Source organism: Thalia democratica, unplaced genomic scaffold (assembly GCF_965202585.1).
Source record: "Thalia democratica unplaced genomic scaffold, ktThaDemo2.hap1.1 HAP1_SCAFFOLD_211, whole genome shotgun sequence".
NCBI classification, from domain to species: Eukaryota; Metazoa; Chordata; class Thaliacea; order Salpida; family Salpidae; genus Thalia; species Thalia democratica.
This window is the reverse complement of record NW_028139334.1, coordinates 57,169-77,695: the sequence shown is the minus strand read 5'-3', so window position 1 is coordinate 77,695 and position 20,527 is coordinate 57,169. Positions and strand designations below refer to the sequence as shown.

Genomic DNA, 20,527 nt, shown 5'->3' with positions numbered 1-20,527 from the left:
ACTAACTTGTAAACTATTGACAGGCGAGGGTTGTTTGGGTCTTATGACGTCATAATTAACTATACCGAGCCCGTGACTGTTCTCCGCTTTACAAGTGTAAGTAGTGTAATCATCATCTGAGCTTATTGATACCTGTAATGTTGTTTATTTAATTTTAACTGAAAAAAATAGGTACTAAGTCCGTAGTTTTATTCTATGGAAAGACTTTAGTTAAGTTATAACTAAAACCCTTTATGCAAGAAATTAGTTATAAATGAAACCAATTGTAAATAAAAATTACTACTAACGTCAGTTATTAGATAATCTACTTAATCTGTTAATACAGAAGTACTGTTTGATCGTATGAAGGAAATACTTTAGTGCTTTGAATGAAATAATGCAACATAAATGCTTTTAATCTGAATAGTATAACAACAAGTTAAACAAATAGAAAGTAATTTTAAACAATTTGAAGGCCTTATTAACTAGTATTACTTAATAATTCAAATTTTGTATAACAACATATATAATTTGTTTATATCTAAATGTGTTGAACGTTTAAAAAATATTTAGAAGTATAGACTTCAATGTATCTACAACTAATTCCCATTAAGCTTGTAATCTTATGGGATTACCATTTAACTAAGTACCATTCAAAGTAGATTTTAAGTGGTTTATATGTAACTAATTACGTTGCAAAATTAAATATTCTACCACGCGAAAACCGCACTAATTAAACTGCAGCACTGTTGTAGTAAAATTGTGATATAAAAAGAACACAGCAGACTTCCAGAGCTATAAAAAAACTGTCTATACCACTGTTCAATGTACATTACAAATTATTTAATCAACTACAAATGCAACGTTAAAACTATAAATTTATGATAGAGTAATTTAATGAACTAGTTTCAAATATTTTTATTGAAAACCATTAACTTTAGGCAAAAGTAGTTATCTTATAGTTATAATAAACACAGATAAAACAAAAAAGTTTTAAACAGTTGTAGCTCTCATTGTAAATGCAACTAATTTAGTAAGATAAATAGTAAACTAACAACATTTTGTTGAAAGCAAAAATTTAACAAGTATGTTTAAGTATAATAAAGTAAAATAAAATAAATCCCTTACTTGTATTTCTTGTCCAAAATCAAAAGTTGTCCCTGAAAATGAAAAATATTTATTGTAAAATAGTTTATGTTTAATCACAATAAAATCTTACTTATTATAAAATAATGCACAATTCCCGTTTTTTAATTTTATTACTTTACGGTTTTTATATTTTCAACATTTTAATACTTAAACGTTTTTAACACAAGCATAAATATGTATAAGTTCTACAAAAATGTTTACTAAATTACATAAACTAGCACATGTATGACAACATAAGATTAAGACTTAAAGTAGCTTAAAAAAATTTGAAAAAAAATTTTTAATGACATTTTATGAACCGGTTAAAGAAAATAAAAATGAAACATAATTTCAAGTCAATTAACTTTATTTAATATAAAAATTGTATAAGTTTTTATTTTACTTATTTTATAAATATCATTTTAAGTCCAGTTGCACGTATGCGGAATAAAACTACAGATATTATTTATTTTATGAACAAAGTAAAAAAAAAAAAAACTTAAGGCTAAGTTTTAGTTGATCGCCTTAATAAGCATAAAACTTAAATTTAGTTTTTTATAAAACTGTATTTATAATAACCATTTTTAGTCCAGTTGTACGTATGCGGAACGGGATCAGCATCTACATCACAACTCAGAGTTATTTTGTCACCGTGACACGCCTCCTTGGTGACATTTTTGTTGTTCGGTGGATCTGTTAATTTAATAGTACCGTTTTTATTTTATTTTGTTTATGTTTATAAGCCTTTTCGGTGATTGTTTTTGTACTATAGTATTTAGTAAAGTACTTGAAGTTCGGTGGACCTGTTAATTAATAAAAAAACTATTATCAATCTATAAATATAAAACCTCCTTAGTGATATTTTAGTTGTTCGGTGGATCTGTCAATTTAAAATCACCGTTATAAATCTCTATATACGCCTTTTCAAGTGCATATTGTTGTACTGTAGTTGTCAATTCGAAAAAGCGTTTTTGTTTTATTTTATTGTCTTTATAAGCCTTTTCGGTGTTTATTATTGTACTTTAGTATTTAATAAAGTACTTTAAGCTCGGTGGGTCTGTTAAATAATAAAAAACTATTATCAATCTATAAATACTTTTACAAGCCTTTTTAGTGCATATGTTTGTACTGTGATTTTAGAAAACATGATATTTTAATTTAGTTTAGCTTGCTTTTAAACAACTACTTGTTCCTTTCACTTGACCAAAGTTGTTCCACTAAAAATATTTATCTAACAATTTTTCTTTACCAATACAGAATAGTTTCATATTGGGAGTTTTTTTTTTTGATTAAATTTGTTACCAGAGTAAACAACTTAATACTATAAATTCATTACTTTATTCAAAGTTGCGCTTATAAACTAACAAGTCACACTGAGTGTGAGATCTACTGAAGTTCCGTTGCTGTTGACATCAACAGTATAAACACCTGCTTGGCTCCTGTCGCAACCTCCGATCTCGTATTTTATTTCGTAAGTTGTTTCAGTTAGTTTGGTGAAAGAACTCTGTATTATGTTACCCTGCAAAAAATACAAGTTTTTATCATAAGCTTAAAACAAGTATATGTTTTTAAATCAGCATTAAAATTGTTCTTCTACTACATACTTGAACTGATATTTATTGAAGAACTGTTTTTGTCAATTGTGAAAAAAAAATCTAAAACTGAAAATTATGTATTACTTTCTCGATAATACTAAAGTAACACATATAAGATTACATGAGCTTAAGCTTTAAAATATTAATCTTACTTTTCCATTAAAAACAGCACTCTGAATAAAAATTAATTATTCAAGGCATCAGCTACCGAACGACGAAGGCTAAATTTAATGCACCTGTATGAAATGAAAATAAATAAAGTCAAGCTATTTAAGAAAAGTGCGTACTTTATCTGATGTTTGTTAATCCATTATAACAGTACATCTTTCAATTCTGTAAGCTTTTTATTTATTGAAAAGCAGTTTCTTAAGATACGTTTATAAATAGAGTTTTGGTAAACAACACTTTTCAGGAAGATTCAATAACATTTGTGTCACTTACAAAGTGCGTCATGGTTTATTTTAAGCTTTAAAATGTTTTCATTTAAACAAAACACGTTTTTTAAAACTAGTTTTAGAATAATCTTAAAAAGTACTTATTATTTTTTTTTTTTTAAACTTAAAAAATTTCTTATTTAAATAATATTCGTATTTAGAACAAGTGTACAAATTATCAAATGTTAAACCTGCGTTTTTACAGGCAATTTAAAAACAATGTTGTCTTAAGTTTTGTCAGTTGATAAACAAATCGCTTTTCACAGAAATATTTCAAGCATTTTTGCATGTAAAGACAATAAACACTAGTCTCTACAAACTACTATTTATTTAAGACATTTTTTATTACACCTATCAATAATTAAATCATAAACCTACTTCATATAAAACATTTTAGTCTCGAATTTTTGTCAGAGCGGATAATCAATGATGTCATTTATGAGTCATAATTTTTCCAACCGTCAAGTTTCAAAAGCGTTTTGTTTGCAATTTGTCGCGTCAAAAGTGGAACGAATGAATATTTAATCGGCAGTTAGCGACTCTCGACATAAGGTGTTCGGTTGTGCGAATTAAAAATTAAATTTACCGTTTATTTCAGTTAATTCGGGTTTTGTTTACTTTAAAAAGTGTAAATAATGCGCGTGTTCTCGCAAAAGTGTTTATTTACTAGTTTTGGATTGTAAATAGTAAAATTTAAATGTGCCGTTTGAAATAAAATACTTACTAAAAAAAAAACGGTTTAACGTAATAAATCTATTTATTAAGCTGTTTGAAAAAAAATCAAGTTAAATAAAAGTAAAACTTAAATTAGCCGGTTTTAATAAAAATTTTAACAGAAAATGTTTTTTCACAAACTTTTAACGGATTAAACGTAATGTAGCTATTTTTGAGCCGTTGAAAAATAAAGAAATTCAAGTTTTGTTTCTAATAATTCGTATATACTATTTTTACGTGAAAAAAATGTATTTAACTAAGCCGGTTATAATGAAAATTCTTACAGAAAATACTTTAACAGTAAACCTAAAAGAGTTTTACGTAAAAAGATTTTTTTTAGTTGTTTCAAGTAAATTGCATATTAAATTATTCATTTACAGCATCGGCTATTAGCACTTACTTAAAAGGTGTTTAACTAAATAAAAAACTATTTTATTACAGTTTTATTATCACAAATGCACGAGTTTTAAAAACATTATTTCATAAAGCAAAGGAAAAAATTAGTCTACCGTGATTAAGACTTCTTGATTTTATCATGCGAAATCTTTAGAGTTTATATGTTTGTGATTTTTTTAAAATTTCACTATCTAGATTACAAATTGACTTTATACTAGTTATATATAAGTTATACTGTCATAAAAAATTTTATTGTTAAACCATTAAATAACAAACAGTAGTTTAAGTCTTAAATGTATATAGTAAGAACATAACACTTAGGGTAAACATTTACATGTTTTGTAATTAAATGTCTCATACTTGATTTTTTTTAATAAAATTTTAGTTTAATGGTAAAGTTAAAAATAATTAAATAGCAAGTAGTTTAATGTTTAATGTAACACAAATTTTCGTTTAATTTTCGTCATTTTCGTTCGACTTCTAGAGAAAAGTTCATTTTTTTATCAATAAGTTTTAAATTTAAAACTAAAGCAGAATTACAAATTTAACGGTCAACTTCAAAAATAGTTAAAAGTTAAAAAGCAAGTAGTTCTTAAATTAGTTAATTTGTTTTTTTTTTCAAGTAGTTTTACTTTCCAGGTAAAACTTTAAGTACAGAGTTATGTAAGTAAAGTTCAAAACTAATTAAGTCGCTAATCTAACTCGGCTAATCACTTGCACAAATTTTTGTTTAATTTATGTCATTTTCTCTCGATTTCTAAGGGAAAGTTCATTTTTTATTAATAAGTTAAAAGTTAAAAAGCAAGTATTTCTTAAATTAGTCAATTTAATTTTATTCAATAAATTTCAGTTTCCAGGGAAAACTTAAGTACAGAGTTATGTAAGTAAAGTTCAAAACTAATTAAGTCGCTAATCTAACTCGGCTAATCACTCGCGGGTCAAGTTAAAAGAAATGTTTATCGATTTTTAATCTCTGATTAAAACTTTGAAATGTTATGAAATTTTTCTCCGTGTTACGCAACTTGTTATTTTTCACTTTCTATCTAAAACTATTGATTTTAGTGAAATTTTCGAAGTTTAAAGGTGACCAGTTATGTATCGATTTGTTAACTTTCAGTTATTTTTACGTTTGTATGCAGTGTAATAAAGTTATGGAACGTTTCAAAGAAAAAGCTCAAACAGGACAGTTATGATTTTCTCTTATTTAAGTTGAAACAAAAATTCTTTCTTATTAAAAAAAACTTCGATATGGTATGTTTACCTACTTTATAAATAATAAACACAAAATGTTATACTAGAAATTTGGTATCATTTTTTACAAGATTTCACTACTTTTTAAATCAACAAATAACTTTTACTAAATAAAAGTATAGAAAAAAAAGTTTTATATAGTTTTAGAGCATTTGATCAATTTATATGAAAACAACAATTATAAGTATATCATCTACTTGACTACTAACTGATACTTTTTCGTGGCGATCGGGTTAATACTTCACAAAAAGTTCATACAAAACGATTAAAATATGCTTTACTAACTTAAAAATTTTATTTTAACGTAACAACTATTAATAAAACTAACGTCAAAAGAAATGGTTAAGTTGTCCGGTCCCGGGAAAGCTTCCACTTTGGCCGACACGGAAGTGGATCCACCTTCAACACAAGAGGGAGCCGACGAGTTGTAAATGCTCGGAAGAACTGAAATACCAGGGTTCAATATTGATTGGAAAATTTATATAAATTTGCATAAGGGTGCGCTATGACTAAAGTTTTTATATAAAAAAAAATCTGAGTTCACATCACATCGTTTGGTAATAAAAAAAATATTTTTATGCTTGTGCATTCAAAAGTCTTTACTTTTGTTACTCTTTGTGATTAAAAATAATTTTCGGTTATACTTATAGTTATATTAAGAAAACTTTTCTGTTTCTAAACTTAAGTTTTTAAAACATTTTTTGTTTTTACTATTATAAGTTTATGATTAAAAAAAGATACTTAAGATATTACAAAAGTCAGTGCGATAAACATTTATTAATTTTGTTTATTAAAATTATGTGTTATATATTTAAGAAACAGAAACTTTCTATTTTACTTCAAAACGAACTATACGGTTTGGTATGCTATTTTGAATAATATCGATCGGAATAATATATAATAAAGCGACAAAAACTTGGCTTGTGCAAATTTTATTTACGCATGTTGAGAAAATACTACGCCTCAGTTTCGTATTAAATTTGATTAAGCTTCATAAAAAAACTAGCTTCCTGTTACGCTTTTTGGTATGAATTTTTTTACATGCAAAACATATACTAAAGATAATAGCTAGTCTAGTTTTATTATGTTGGCAGAGACAATATTTTATGCTTATACTTAGTTATGTTGCTACTTTCTGTTTTGAAAAAATCTGAAATGTCTTCAATTGTAGCTTTTTCATCAATATAAATATATATTACTTAACTATTAAAACTTTATACGACATACATAAAAAACCTTATTTACAATAAAACCTTCATTTAGTAAGTTTTTGTTACAAAAAATGTTTATATCGATATAGCTATTAGGACTGATAGTTTAGGAGAATACTTACTAAATCAGCATGCTAATTTTTACTTAATTTACAAGCAAGAACTGAATTAAACTTATCTAAATTCAATTACTTAAACTGTGTTCTCTTTTAACCTCTTTTACACATAAAGGTTTTTTAAGTTTTGTTGCTTTTTAGCAAACTTTACTCTACAAATTTTAATAATTACTTTTATTTCGAGTTGTTGAAATTCGAAAAAATAAAATTTTGGTGTTATTCAAATAAGCTGTAAATTTTAGAGAACTTTAATTCTTTTGTTGCAACATGAATTAAATTAATGAGCTTCATTGCAACTTAAGTTAAACAAAACATAATTTAAAAAGTGCGCATAAGTTTTAAAAATTTCCAATGTTATACGTTTATCTACCTTTTTATTACCTTAAATTTTAATATAAAAGTTAATTGAGAGTTTAAAAAGTAAATATATTTTCTCACTTTTTAAAACTATTTTAGTTACTTATTAAAATACTTTATTTTGTTAAACTATTTTTTACTTTGTTTGAATACGTTATTTAGCTAGTTTAAAAAGAAGTTGTGGTTATGTTCAGACAACTGAAACTTTCTCACTAACTTTTAACATTGAGTTTGTGTCCTTCAGATTCCACTTTATCCACTTTATTTTCAGCAATGCATTTATAAACACCGGTATCACTCCAAATTATATTTGCTGTAATTATTTTTGAATTTAATTTAAATATATGTTCTAATAATGACTAACTTTTTATATTGCACACCTACAATTAATTAACTTTGAAGAAGTTGTAGAACAGATATAAGTAAAATTTTTACTAAAAACAATTTTATATGTCCAAAATATTGAAATATTGTTTTTACTATATAAAACAGAATTAATTTTTACCGGTAGTCTTAAGTTGAATACCGTACTATAACATTGTATGTAAAACTTAGAAAACCATATTTGTGCTTACAAGCCTTATGCACACATTGTTTTATTTAAAACTATAGTGTTTAGTAAGTGAATAACGTTTTTAATTTTTTTTTTTAAATAATTCATGAAAATTATTTCCTTTTAAACATTTACTTGCGTTTTTAAACAGAATTTAATACCGTTTACGTTTGTTTCAAAAACTTAATACTGAATACTAATTGTAGTTAGACCAGTGTAAAAGTATTAAGATATAAGAATAAAAACAGATTAAATTTGGAAAACAGGCTATTAGGATATAGAAGTAGAAAAGTTTTGTATTAATTTGACAAGGATAATCTAGAAAAGCTACAAAAACACTTAATTTAAATTTAAACAAAATAAAATATAAATGTTGGTTTTTAGTTTTATTCTTAGACTAGTTTTATGTATATATTTAGTATGATTTAGACTTTTTAACTTTAAATTTTTTACTAAAACTTAGTGAAAAGGTAAACCTGAAACACCTCAAAAAAACTTTTAGCATTTTAAGTGGTATATAGTTTATATACGCTGCTGTTGAATTATTTTTACATTACAAAACACCAAATGTTAAGACTAAAGTGAAACTTGAATAAATTTAATCAATCAACATGTTAGATTACTTTTTAATCTTATTCGGATTTAACAATATCAACTTACTCGTGTATTAACTTTAAACAAAATCTTTAAAGTTGATTAATACATATTTACTTGATATTTCTATATCAGTTTGGTGATATATAAATAAGCTAAAAGCAACTTATGTAAGCAGTACTTTTAAACAAAAAGCTAAATATAGTTTGATATATCATACAAAATAAAATAAATTCAAATATAAAATATAATACAAATTAGTTAACTTGAAGTTACTTCAGCAAAAAAAAAGTATTTATATATAGTTTCAAAGTTTTGAATACAAAGTTAGTTTGCTTTAGTAACCAATAACAGTTTGACTTAATAACATGCTTGTTGCTATTGGTGCACATACCGCTTAAGAGTTTTTGAAATAACTGTACTCAAATTAAAGTTTTTTAGTATTTATCAATAAATGTTCTACCAACTCACATATAACTAGTGAACTTGAATTTTTGTTCTCCAAAACTTCTTCATCTTTCATCCAACTGCAGATAATTTGTTTTAAATTGCTTACTTTTAATATTTAATAAGCTGATTTTTATCTCCTTGACGGATTGCAAAATGACTTAATTTCTAAAACCGGTTAAAATTAGTTTATATTTTTAAGAGTTTTTAAAAACGAGTTCACATCAAGTTGGCTTGAACTTAAGAACTTTACAAAATATTTATTTGTCGTTTACCTAATAGCCTGATAAACTTTTATTTATAGTTTTTCTTTATCTTTTAGATATTTAAAAGTGTCTAAAATCTATTTTTTATGTAAAATTCATCTAAATACTAAAATTTAATTAGAAAGTTGGTGAAGAACAAACTAGTAAAAAAATAACTAAAAGTTGAAAAATAATTAGTCTTCTAAAATAGAGGCTTTTAATTTTTTTAACCTTTATAAATACTAAATATTACAACTTTGTTTTATTTTTTTAGAAATCTAAAAACAGTTTGCTTATAATTTGTATCTAAGTATGTTCCATCACAAAAAATCACAATTCTTGAAAAAAGCTTTAAAAAAAGTAAACTAACACAATAGATGGTGATGGTTTTCCCACAGCGTTACACTCGAGTACTGCATTTTCTTCTTCATCTTGCACAAGATCATTAGGTCCTACGATCTCTACGTTTCTTGGCGCATCTGTAAAATTATAAACTGTCTTTTCTGTGAAACATGAAGGTAGATACTAACAAGAAATGTTTACAGATAAAAAAAAGTTTAGTTCACTAGTTTAACTTTTTTTTTTTGTAAAATGTGGAGGTAGAGACTTTCATAAAAAGTTTAAAAATTGAAAGAAGAAGTACAATTATTTTTAAGTCTCAAAAGTTGTAAGACTTTATAACATAATTTAGTAATATTCACCTTATTTAAAGTTTAAACCAAGGATTTTACTTAAATATGTTATCTAAAAAAACTTTACTTAAAAATAATTTTCTGTGTTAAGTTTTATACGACATTCTTTAATACTTTATGTCGAACATAATGTAACTTTCAAAATGCTCGCATATTTTCCAAAACATCATTAAGGTTTGTTGTGCTGCTCTTTACATAACAGTTCATTAACTTTTATATGATACATCTAAAATATTAAAGTCATATAACCTTTGAGAATACTTGTTAAAACTAAGAAAGAAACTAAGAAGAGGCTAATTACATATATACATTTGAATCGATAAATTACACTATTGATTAGAGAATTTACAAGAATAAATTCGCATATATCCTTGTATGATAATATCAATTTTATCTTGTTTTTTATGAAATTGCATAAATGTCTAGTTTTATTTTGTAAAACATTTTGTTTTTATCCAAAACTAATACACATTTGTATTTATACTAATATTAACTTGAAAATTGAGATTCACTTATTTGATTTATATGCAAAATGGTTTTAAGTATATTGTAAAAAAAAAGAGAAAAATACCTTTAATATGTATATACTTTTTTTTCTTCATTTAACTCTTTAAATTTAAACTAACTTTGTTTATAGAACTATGTTACTACTAAAAATTGAAATGTTTATCTTAAGGTAAATAATAATATCAAAACAGACTATTTTCTACTGTATAAAAATATAATTTTTATTAAACATTTGATGCTTTTAATAAAGATAAAAAACAAAGGCAACAAAAAAAGAAACCTAAGATTTTATTATAAAGTTGTTAAACAAAAAATAAACATTGTAGTAGTGTTATATTTCTTCGAAACTTTACCACAAACCTAACATATTCTCAAAGTATCAATTTTAAAATACGAATTTGTGTGCATTTAAACCGAAGAAATTTTTTAACTTTGAAAACTAATTTGTAGCAAAAATCAGTAAACTTATTTTCCCTAGTCGCTATGTGCCTTGACCTCACAGGCCTTGTATGAAAGGAAAAATGTAAAATTAAAACGGAAACCCTTGTTTTCGATTTTGTTCAAAGGTGATTTAAACACAAGCTATAGAAGTATAATGAGCGAATTAATGATAGTTTTCATATGACTAGTGTCTTTTAAATTGTTTTCTTAATTTTTTATCAATGATTGGACTCAAAACTTTTACAACTTTGTTATGAAAAACTTGTAGAAGTTTTAAAAGTAACAAGCTTTTTTTACGATTTACTTAAAACCATATCTAATAATCATTATCATTTAAAGTATTGAGCTGAATTACAAGTCAGAAAACAATGTTTAGTTTACAAAAGTAATGTTCTTAAGTTTGTCCTAGTCAACTGACAACATATAAATTTAATTAGAAAATAAGTTGTGTTTTATATCCTTAATTTTTTTTTTGCCTAGAAAATATAGTGGTAAGCTTTAAGTTTGCATCCATAGCTAATTTAAGTTGCGTTAAGTTTATTAAACTTGCAAATGCTTTAAAATACAGCGTGAAGTGATTTTTTGGTAACAAAATTAAAAAGCCACTGGATTAAAACTAAAAAAGGTATTATACAAAAGAGGAATTATTTTATGCATATGTTACATATTGGGCCATACTTAAAAAATGTCAGTTTAAATCGAATAACAAAAAATTGTTCACAATAAAGTCTTATTATTTTTACAGTTTTACATAATCGCGCATATTTTTTAACAAATGTACGTTAAAAACATTTAAAATATTAACAAAAGGCCTGTGTAAATTTTGAGACCGACTTTGAAATACTTTTAACAATTTTTTTAATGTGCCATATTTATTATAAGAAAACAAAATTTTGGCCTACAAGCAGTATAATTTTTCGTTTACATAAAAACGCCTTTTTAATAATATTACACAAAACAAAATTATGGTTATTTAAGCAAATAAAAAACTTTGACCTACAGAATCAAATACAGTTAAATTTTTTGATCAGTAGAAAAAACTTTAAATTATTTTCATCATCATATATTCTAATAGTTTAAATTTATTACAATTATAAATTGAATACGATATGTTTAAGATTTATTTTAAAAACGTGTAAATTTAAAATTTACCTATTAACATTTGATTTGATTATCATAACAAAACTTTTAGTTTATGTTTAAAACCAAGTTTTACTTAAAAGTCCTAAAGCTGTTTAGTTAATTAGCTACTAAACAACAAATATTAATCAATAATCTAACCATAAAATTACATACATATACGAGATAAAACCAAAATATTATTTTTTGTCAGTTGTTGTATTCTTTAAAGAAAAACTTTGAAATAAAACACTAAGCCCAAAGTAAAACCGAGTAAGTATTTCACAATTTACTTTATTAAAAGATACAGTTTCAATAAACAAACACATCGCTTGTTCCAGCAACATTGAAAGTCAAGTTTAAAGCAATTTAAGGTTTACAAACAGATGTCACAACAAAACAGTTCTTAGTATAAGAAGCTTAGTAAAAAAGTAGCTACCAAGGAAATCGTATGAATAATTTAAAAGGTTTCACTTTTTTTTGTACTGCGTTACTTTTCCATGGACTTTGCTTCTCTAGTTAGAATGGCTAAAAACTTATTTGTAACAGCGTACGTATTAAGACTTTAAACTAACCAAGCAAAGTAAAACTGTTTTAGAGAAACTAAAAATATTCTGCTGAATAACTTTAAAAAGTCATTTGAATTCTAACACTTCAGCTTTATATCTTAATAACTAACTAAACTAAATAACTAACTTGTAGCTTGTATAATGCTTAAGTTTAGCTTTTGTAAACATAAAAAACTTTTGTAATGTTATTTTTAGTTTTAATAGAAGTATCAATAACAATTCTAAACTCATCTGTGCTAGTAGCATGAAGTAGTTAAAACAAGTTAAATGCATTAAATTAAACATAAAAGTTTTGTGAATCAAGTTTAAACTTAGTGAAACCTTATTGATTTCAAAATTACAAGTGCTTTCCAACCCGAAACGACGTTATTATTCAACTTTTTAACTTATATATGAAACAAAAACCTTAAAACTAGCAATTATACTGTAGAAAGAAACTTTTAGGCTAGTATAGTTTTAGATATTACAAAAATATTATTTTACTTTTGTACTTGTTTTATTTTTTAAATTAACAATTGACGGTGACACTGATTCTATGAAATAGATAAGTGTTGGTAAATTCAAATCTTTTAAGTTATCATAATATTAAATAACAATAATTCACAGTGACACTGATGGAAGTCATAAGTGTTTGTAATGTAAATTTTGCTATAAATTTGATAAACAAAATTAATAATTAGTAGTGACATTGATGCTAAGATATAGGTAAATGTTGGTTTTAAAAATTAATAGTATATTTGATTAACAATAATTGACAGTAAAATTGATCGGATAAAAAAGATAAGTGTTTGTAAAACAAATGATTTTAAATAGTCATAATATTTAATCCTAACAATAAACAGTGATATTTACGATATAAAACTTATAAGTTTTGATAAAATAGTTTTTTTTTAGATAAATATTTCTATAATACATTTTCTAAGAATTAATAGTGAAGTATTAGTAGAATAAAAATAAAATACATAACTTACACTTACATACAATGGCACCGATAGTATAAAACTCATAAGTCTTAGTAAAATAAAATATTTTACGTTGATACCAAAAGCATATTCAACTACCAATTAAAAGTGACATTGAAACTAAGAAGTCGGTAAGTTTGGTAAAACAGGAAGAAAATTGATATTTTTACCTTCGTTACACATAACATTAGAATTAACAGTAGCATTGATTGCATGAAGTTGAAAGTACTTGTAAAAAATGAATATATACATATATATTCAACTAACAGTTAACAGTGACGTTGATGCTGAGAAACTGGTAAATTTTTGTAAAATAAACTATTTTAGTTAAACATTACATAAAACACTAAAAATTCACAACGTCATTTAATATAAACTCATATGGGTTAGCAAGTATATATATATATAATTTATTGAAATGGCGATTTTAAAAATTCTGGAACATATGTTTCATAAAGCTTTAATTTTTCATAAAGCTTTAATCATCAGCCAGTTAAATTCAAAATAAAAAGCAATGTACTAAACAAAGATACAAAAGTTATGCAAAAAAACAAAAAACAGTATGAAGTAATATTGTACATTACAAATATTCAGTACAAAAATCGATCTCCCTTCTAACTAATCAAACAACTAAAATTATTTTACAACTAAATTAAAATCGCCATTTCAATAAATTATTTAAAAGCCCTTCAAGTGGGCTCAGTTGAAAGTGTTTAAGTTTAAACATTAACCTTATTTTATATATATATATATATATATCTATTCAACTAACAATTAACAGTGACGAGAAACCGGTAAATTTTAGTAAAATAAAAAATTTTAATTAATCATAATATAAAACACTAAAAATTCACAACGTCATTTAGTATAAACTCGTATGGGTTAGCAAGTATTTTATATTATTATTATTATATATTTTTATATTATATATTAGCAAGTATTTATATAAATATATATATATATTCAACTAACAATTAACAGTGACGTTGATGCTGAGAAACCGGTATATTTTAGTATCCTCGCTCGTTATCTGGCACTCGTACACTCCTTCGTCAGATTCGGAAATGTTGGAAATTATCAGCTTTCTGTCCTCCTTCACAAACCTAGCGTCTGTGAATATTCTTAAAAGTTTTTTTAGTGGTAGGATTACTGCAATCAATTTAAAGTAATTAAAGTATTTCTAAAAACTAAAAAGACGCCAGGGGTCAAAAATATACAGCCTCACGGCTAAATTTAAACCGTAAAAAGAGTTCTCCCGACGTATTGAGATCAATTTTGTTTAATTATTATAACAAATTATTTTTGCTAACTTATGGTGCTTATTAAGAATTGTAACGATACTTACTGTTTTATTTTAAAAAAGATTAAAATAGTTATATTTAATTAAAAGAATATTTTTTTATAATGAAATCTGCTCGCTTGTTGTAAAAGACTGCCGATCCTTGAACAACAAAAATTGACCAACCTTTTTTCTATATTATCTTTTTTTTATACATTTAGTACTGGTAAAAATCTAATCGTATATAAAATAATGTTGTGTGTATATAATCATAAATCCTTAGCTTGAACAAAGCCATTTCTTAAAAAACATAGAAAATAGTTTATATTACTAAATAATAAATTACAACTTTTCAAACAAAATTTAAGTAACTACTTGCGATCAATTTAATATTTATTCAAGTTTAATTAAGCATTAAAAAACTAAACATTCACATTCTTTTACATATATTAAATCTAGTTGTGTATCATGTTTATAATATTTACATATAAATATTTTTTTACACATTTAATTAACTATTTTTTACAACTACTATTTAATTATAAAGATTAAATTTATGTAACCTTCTTCAACACCAATCCAGTCCTGTTTTGCGTCGTGTTCGTAATCACATATGACTTCGGCATTTTCCCCTTCGATAAACGACTGCTCCGATGGCGATGTTATGGACGGTGCCACTGTTGAAAATTTTGCCACAATTACGTATGAATTACTAATTCATAATATGTTTGAATTTTGTTGCAACTAAGTCATGAAAAGCACTAATTATTTCAAAAAGAATATGGAGAAATGAGAAGCTGAATGAACTTTGTTTATTTTCATTTAGTTTTTATTTATTATCTTTTTGTTTTGTTTGTTGCCTTTTGAAATTATTATTATCATATACTTTATTCTCTGTGTACAATCACGCAAAGCTGATCCCGGCTAATAAACAAAGCTAATCCGGGCCTTTTTATTAATTAATAAAACTTATATGAAACAACTACTATACCATCAAGTTTTACTTTTCTAGAACTTTGATGCTAAAATATTAAAGAACTAAACAAGTCTGGTTTTAACTTTTTTTTTTCATATTAAAAGTTATACAAAAAACCTCACAAAGTATAATAAATTTGATATGCTTGACAGAGTAGTTCAGAAATTTTTATGTTTTTTGAAGAAGTCAAAAGCTAAACAGCTCCGATAATTAGATAAAAGTAAGCAGTATAAAGTTATTATATTCTGAAACGTCAAGTTCATTTTTAGAAAAGCAAGTTTACCGTTTAAATAATTAATCGTAAGCACAAAATAGCGTTTAAGCCCAAAATAATTTGACAACAGCTACTCATAAGTCTTTAAACTTCATTACGAAAATATTACCCGTATAATATTTTGTATAAAAAAAGCTGAGTTTTATTTTACTCTTATGCAAGCTTTTAAGTCAGGTTAGTTTATGCTTATACCCGTCAGGGCAGATGCTAATGGTTTTTCTTGACCCTTTTGAATAATTCATGCGAATGTGTGTGTGTTATGGAAAAGACTCTTGAGGTGTTATAAGCTCTCCTTTTCCGAGCTTATAAATCTTTCAAAGCTAACTACAGTACTTCACTTTGTAAAAGTTAAATCTCTGTGAAATGTTTGTGTGAGCAAAGTTTGAAAAAACGTTTTTTGATATTTTTCTTATTATAAGAAGCGATTGTTTTAAACATTAAGAATCTATAGAATTTTCTGTGCTATATTTCTATTGCTTGAATCTATAGATTTTTGTAGATGTACGCTGTAGTACAAGTATGAGCAAGGTTCACTGGAAACAGCTACTTTTTGTATTTTTGTAAAAATAAATTATCTTGACATATATACGGTTTCAGCTCTCGATTTTGCTCGAATTGAAGGATTTTAGCTCTTTAATTCCATAAAGACGATGTTGTTGTGTTTGAGGAAAATATGTAAGACTAAAGTTCGCTGGAAAAATGTGTTTCAAGTTATTTATTTAGCTTATAGATTCGAGTAGTGTGGGTTGTTTCGGAAGCAGGTAACTGTTTGACAGTTTTTCCTAACTTCATTCAACTGTATAACCTAAAGCAAAACAATCTGTAGTTGTAAGCTGTTTCAAATATATCATATACTGATTTACGTAAGTTATAAAAATCGATGACAGAGAAACTTAAAATAAGAATATTACTTTTGAAGTTATTCTAGTGATTTCGTTTAAACAGTTTTACTTTAAATTACATAGTAAAATTTTGTTGTTTAAAAAAATAAGTATGTTTGCAGACATATTTCTAAATTCCCCAATGACTTATTCTACTTATTCATTTCGAAGCCAATTTGTAGCATATTTTTCAGCAAAGTTGTTTTGCCCAGCGAACACTTTCACGAGTTCCAAATCGATTTTCAAGTTAGAAGTGAAAAGTCAAGCCCTTTCAAAAACTCTACCAAGTTCAATAGTAAAATGAAAAAAAGAAAGTTTTTGTTTTTATTTTTCGAAGTTGCTCAGCAACAAATGAGCCTTATGCTGTTTGCGGCTTAAATTATTCATAAGCCTTGGAAAATGAAATAGTATGTTGATTATTAAATCAATCAATGAGAGTTCGTAGTTTTGTGTAAAGTTATACCCTACTGGATTTACTGAAATTACAGCTTGTAATAATTGCATTTGTGTATGTTTAAGTAAGGTCTTTCAAGGATGTTTAAGAGTTTTGAATAGGTAAATAGGTAAATCTATGATGTTTGCTAACTTGAAACATTTTATGTGCTGTATACTTCAGATAAATTACTAAAAAATATTTAGATTAATTATACAAATTATAACTACTACTTCCTAAATAGTTTTAAGTTTAGTTAAAATAAAATTAAAACATTTAAATAAAAATTGACTTGATTCCTTGAAGTTTTTTTTCATATTTTATACTATTAATCTAAATTATACTTGAGTATTTACTAACACTAAACAAATAATAGATGTCGCGTTTATTGATTGTAATTACAATACTGAAAACATAATATATTACTGCAATATATAAATGTTTACAAGCTTGTAATAGTGACAATTTTTTCGATAAGTTATAAAATTTACTAGAGCTGATAAATTTTTGAGTTTTTTCTTAAAACCAAGCTTTTTGAAAGCTTCAAGTGGTTTACGATTAACAGTTTTAATATAAACAATGTTTATAGTATATCATGTTACATAGTTATATCGTTGATTTGTATCTGATACGTTCATATACACTATCTAAGATGTTTGAAAATTAAATGCTTACTGTTTTATCCAAATTTGTTTTATTTTATATTTTTATCTTTTTTTATTATTTTTGAAAATTATATGCAAATTCGAGTAACCTTGAAGTTTGTTTAATTGCTGAAATTTAAAAATAAAACGTTTCAAAAACAAACATAGTTATATATAAGCTTTGAATTATTGCAAATTTAATCTTATTTTTGTCCTTCGAAGATAAAAAATACTTTTTAACTTAATTTTTTTTTTTTGTATATGTTTTAGCACGTTTATTAAGAACAAATATAAATACAATAAAAATAAACAAAGTAGTAGTCTTTACTTTTTGATGAAACATACACTTTAACTATAGGATACATAAAACTTATTTAGTTTAGTTAGACTTATTAAACTTTTATTATTAATAAAATTTAAACTTTACTAGTTTAAATTTTTAATGCAGTCGCAACAGTAAGCAGTGTGATAAAATTAGCGCCTTGAACTTTAAATAAACAGCTTGCTTTTTTTACAAACTGTTTGCTTAAACACCAGTCACAACTTTTCAAGATAGAATAATGTCATGCTGAAATTTAAAGTTTACTTAAAACTTTTTGTGTCAAAGCAAACCTGCAACTTGATGTTACGTCATACGTTGATGTAATTTATAATCTTTTTGCTTAAGTAAAACACTCAAGTATAAGTTATTATACTTACATTTATTTTTCTTATTTGAGTATAATTTTCTATTTATTATTCTATATAATTAATTATTTGAATAAGATTCATTTAAGGACTGACGAGATCTTTGACCGAAACTTATTTTGTAAAACAAACTTCTAAAAGAATAAATTTATTATTTCTCCTTCAGCGGTAAAGATCTCTCTATTTGTTTTCTTTAAATCAAAACTTATAATACTTACATTTATATAAAGTTATCAAAGTTAAGCTTAAATTTATAAATGTATATATAAATTTATACAGTAGTGTGTAGTTTTAAAAGGTAAGTATCTTAAAATGTTGTTGAATACTGAACTAGTCTAAACTAAAAGCAAGAAGTTGCTTTCTCTAAGAAACTACAAATTAATCTAAAATTATCCAAGTTAAACTCAAAGTTTTAAGATAAGTATTGAAATAGTCTGTAACTCAAAAGAACAAACCTTTAACTATGATTTTCGTCGTCACGTCGAAAGGCTTGGTGTTTGTCGAAGACACATTCGTCAAATCTCCCCTGAAAAAATAAAGTTTAAATAAGTACCTTCCTTTTTATACAAATTTCAAGCTCATATTATTATACATGTATATAGATTTAAACAAATAAATATTAATAGTACTTACGTGAAAATGTAAATTTTAATACAAATTTCAAGTTTACGTAAGTATACATGCAAATAAATTTAAATGAATAAAATGGTACATAAAATTGTAAAACTCACCTGCAAATGTACCTTCCGGTCTGCCTGACCTCAGCACTTCCGGCGGACAGCTGGATCCTGTCGTTCTCACCGAAGCTGATGACGCGGATTCCCTGAAAATATTAACAATTTAATTAAATAACCAATTGCTTTGAGTAGAAGGGTTTTTTGGAAATAGTGGGTTTACAATGTAAACAAAAAACTTTTGCATGAACATTGTTTGTAGTGTTTTTTTTTTGTTTTATACCTAACCATGAAAAGTTGAATGTATACGAATATGATAAAGTTTGTCTTTGTGTAAAATAGCAAGTAAAAAAAATATATGTATTTTATAAATAAATAAATAACCTAATTTCAACCTATTGTTTAAAATGAAATACTACATGAAATTTTAAACAAATATAAGTATAGTTTAGTGTAATAAATTTTGTTTCTATTTTAAAAATTTGAAAAATTATTCAAGGGAGTAAAATCATTAAAAAAAATTTCAAAGTTATAAAAAATACATTGGACTTTAAAATTTTCGCAAGTCAACTTAGAAGAGTATTTTTAAATTCTGAATAGTCAAAGCAATTAAAACAAATTAAAAACAATTAGAAAAACTTGATAACTCATAACTTGATATATTATGTAAAAATTTGATGTATTCTCGATAACCGAAAGGATTTTTCGTACACCAGGTCCTTTGACCAAATATTTTAGGTTTTTTTTCAATAAACAAAATAAATAAATAAAACAAATAAATAAAAACCCTGAACTTCCTGTTGAGTCTTGTTTTCATATATATAAACGAACTTTTTAGTAGTGAAAAACCACTGCCATTTAATATTTTCATATTAAATTCATATTTAAATTAAAGCAACTAAAAAATTAAAACAAGTTAAAAAACAAGTGAAAACCATTTCATTCAATAAACAATGTATATATAACGAAAAATTAAAAACAAGTACCCTGAACTTCCTGTTGAGTTTTATCTCGTCCCCGTTCTCGTCCCGGAAGATCCAACGTAAATTATTCATCTTGTCCGGCTGCACGTTCTTGCACTGTAGGTAGAACGAGGATCCGACCGTCACCTGACCCTTCTGCCCGGTCATCTCCAAGTAGTCCTGGTTGTCCGTTGCCAAGGAGGCTATTTGTTTTAATTTTCTTTATACTACTTATTCACAAGGTACAATATATCACAACACATGTAATTTATTTTTGATCTCATGATCCTATGCCAGGGACGCTGAAAACGTTTGTTCGTTTGTATTTTATTTGTGTGTGTGTGTTTTAGTTTGTTGGCAAAACTTCTGATCGTCCGTTGACAGGGAAGCCGTGTTATATTTTCCAT

The 20,527-nt window shown here is 25.3% G+C and overlaps 1 protein-coding gene across 1 annotated transcript in view; it reads right to left on the bottom strand.

Moving 5' to 3' along the window:
* The window catches only part of LOC145845939 (neural cell adhesion molecule 2-like), a gene marked incomplete at its 5' end in the record, with an annotated part of 29,924 nt that extends 9,601 nt beyond the window's left edge, over window positions 1–20,323 (bottom strand). Inside the window, 13 exons of the mRNA XM_082952913.1 lie at window positions 7–132; window positions 1,108–1,139; window positions 1,687–1,800; window positions 2,473–2,626; window positions 5,826–5,941; window positions 7,399–7,494; window positions 8,800–8,855; window positions 9,391–9,499; window positions 14,283–14,420; window positions 15,153–15,266; window positions 18,940–19,010; window positions 19,216–19,307; window positions 20,145–20,323. Coding sequence (XP_082809039.1) covers window positions 7–132; window positions 1,108–1,139; window positions 1,687–1,800; window positions 2,473–2,626; window positions 5,826–5,941; window positions 7,399–7,494; window positions 8,800–8,855; window positions 9,391–9,499; window positions 14,283–14,420; window positions 15,153–15,266; window positions 18,940–19,010; window positions 19,216–19,307; window positions 20,145–20,323 — 1,397 coding nt within the window. The remainder of the gene's footprint in view (window positions 1–6; window positions 133–1,107; window positions 1,140–1,686; window positions 1,801–2,472; window positions 2,627–5,825; window positions 5,942–7,398; window positions 7,495–8,799; window positions 8,856–9,390; window positions 9,500–14,282; window positions 14,421–15,152; window positions 15,267–18,939; window positions 19,011–19,215; window positions 19,308–20,144) is intronic.
* Between the last annotated feature and the right edge of the window lie 204 nt (window positions 20,324–20,527).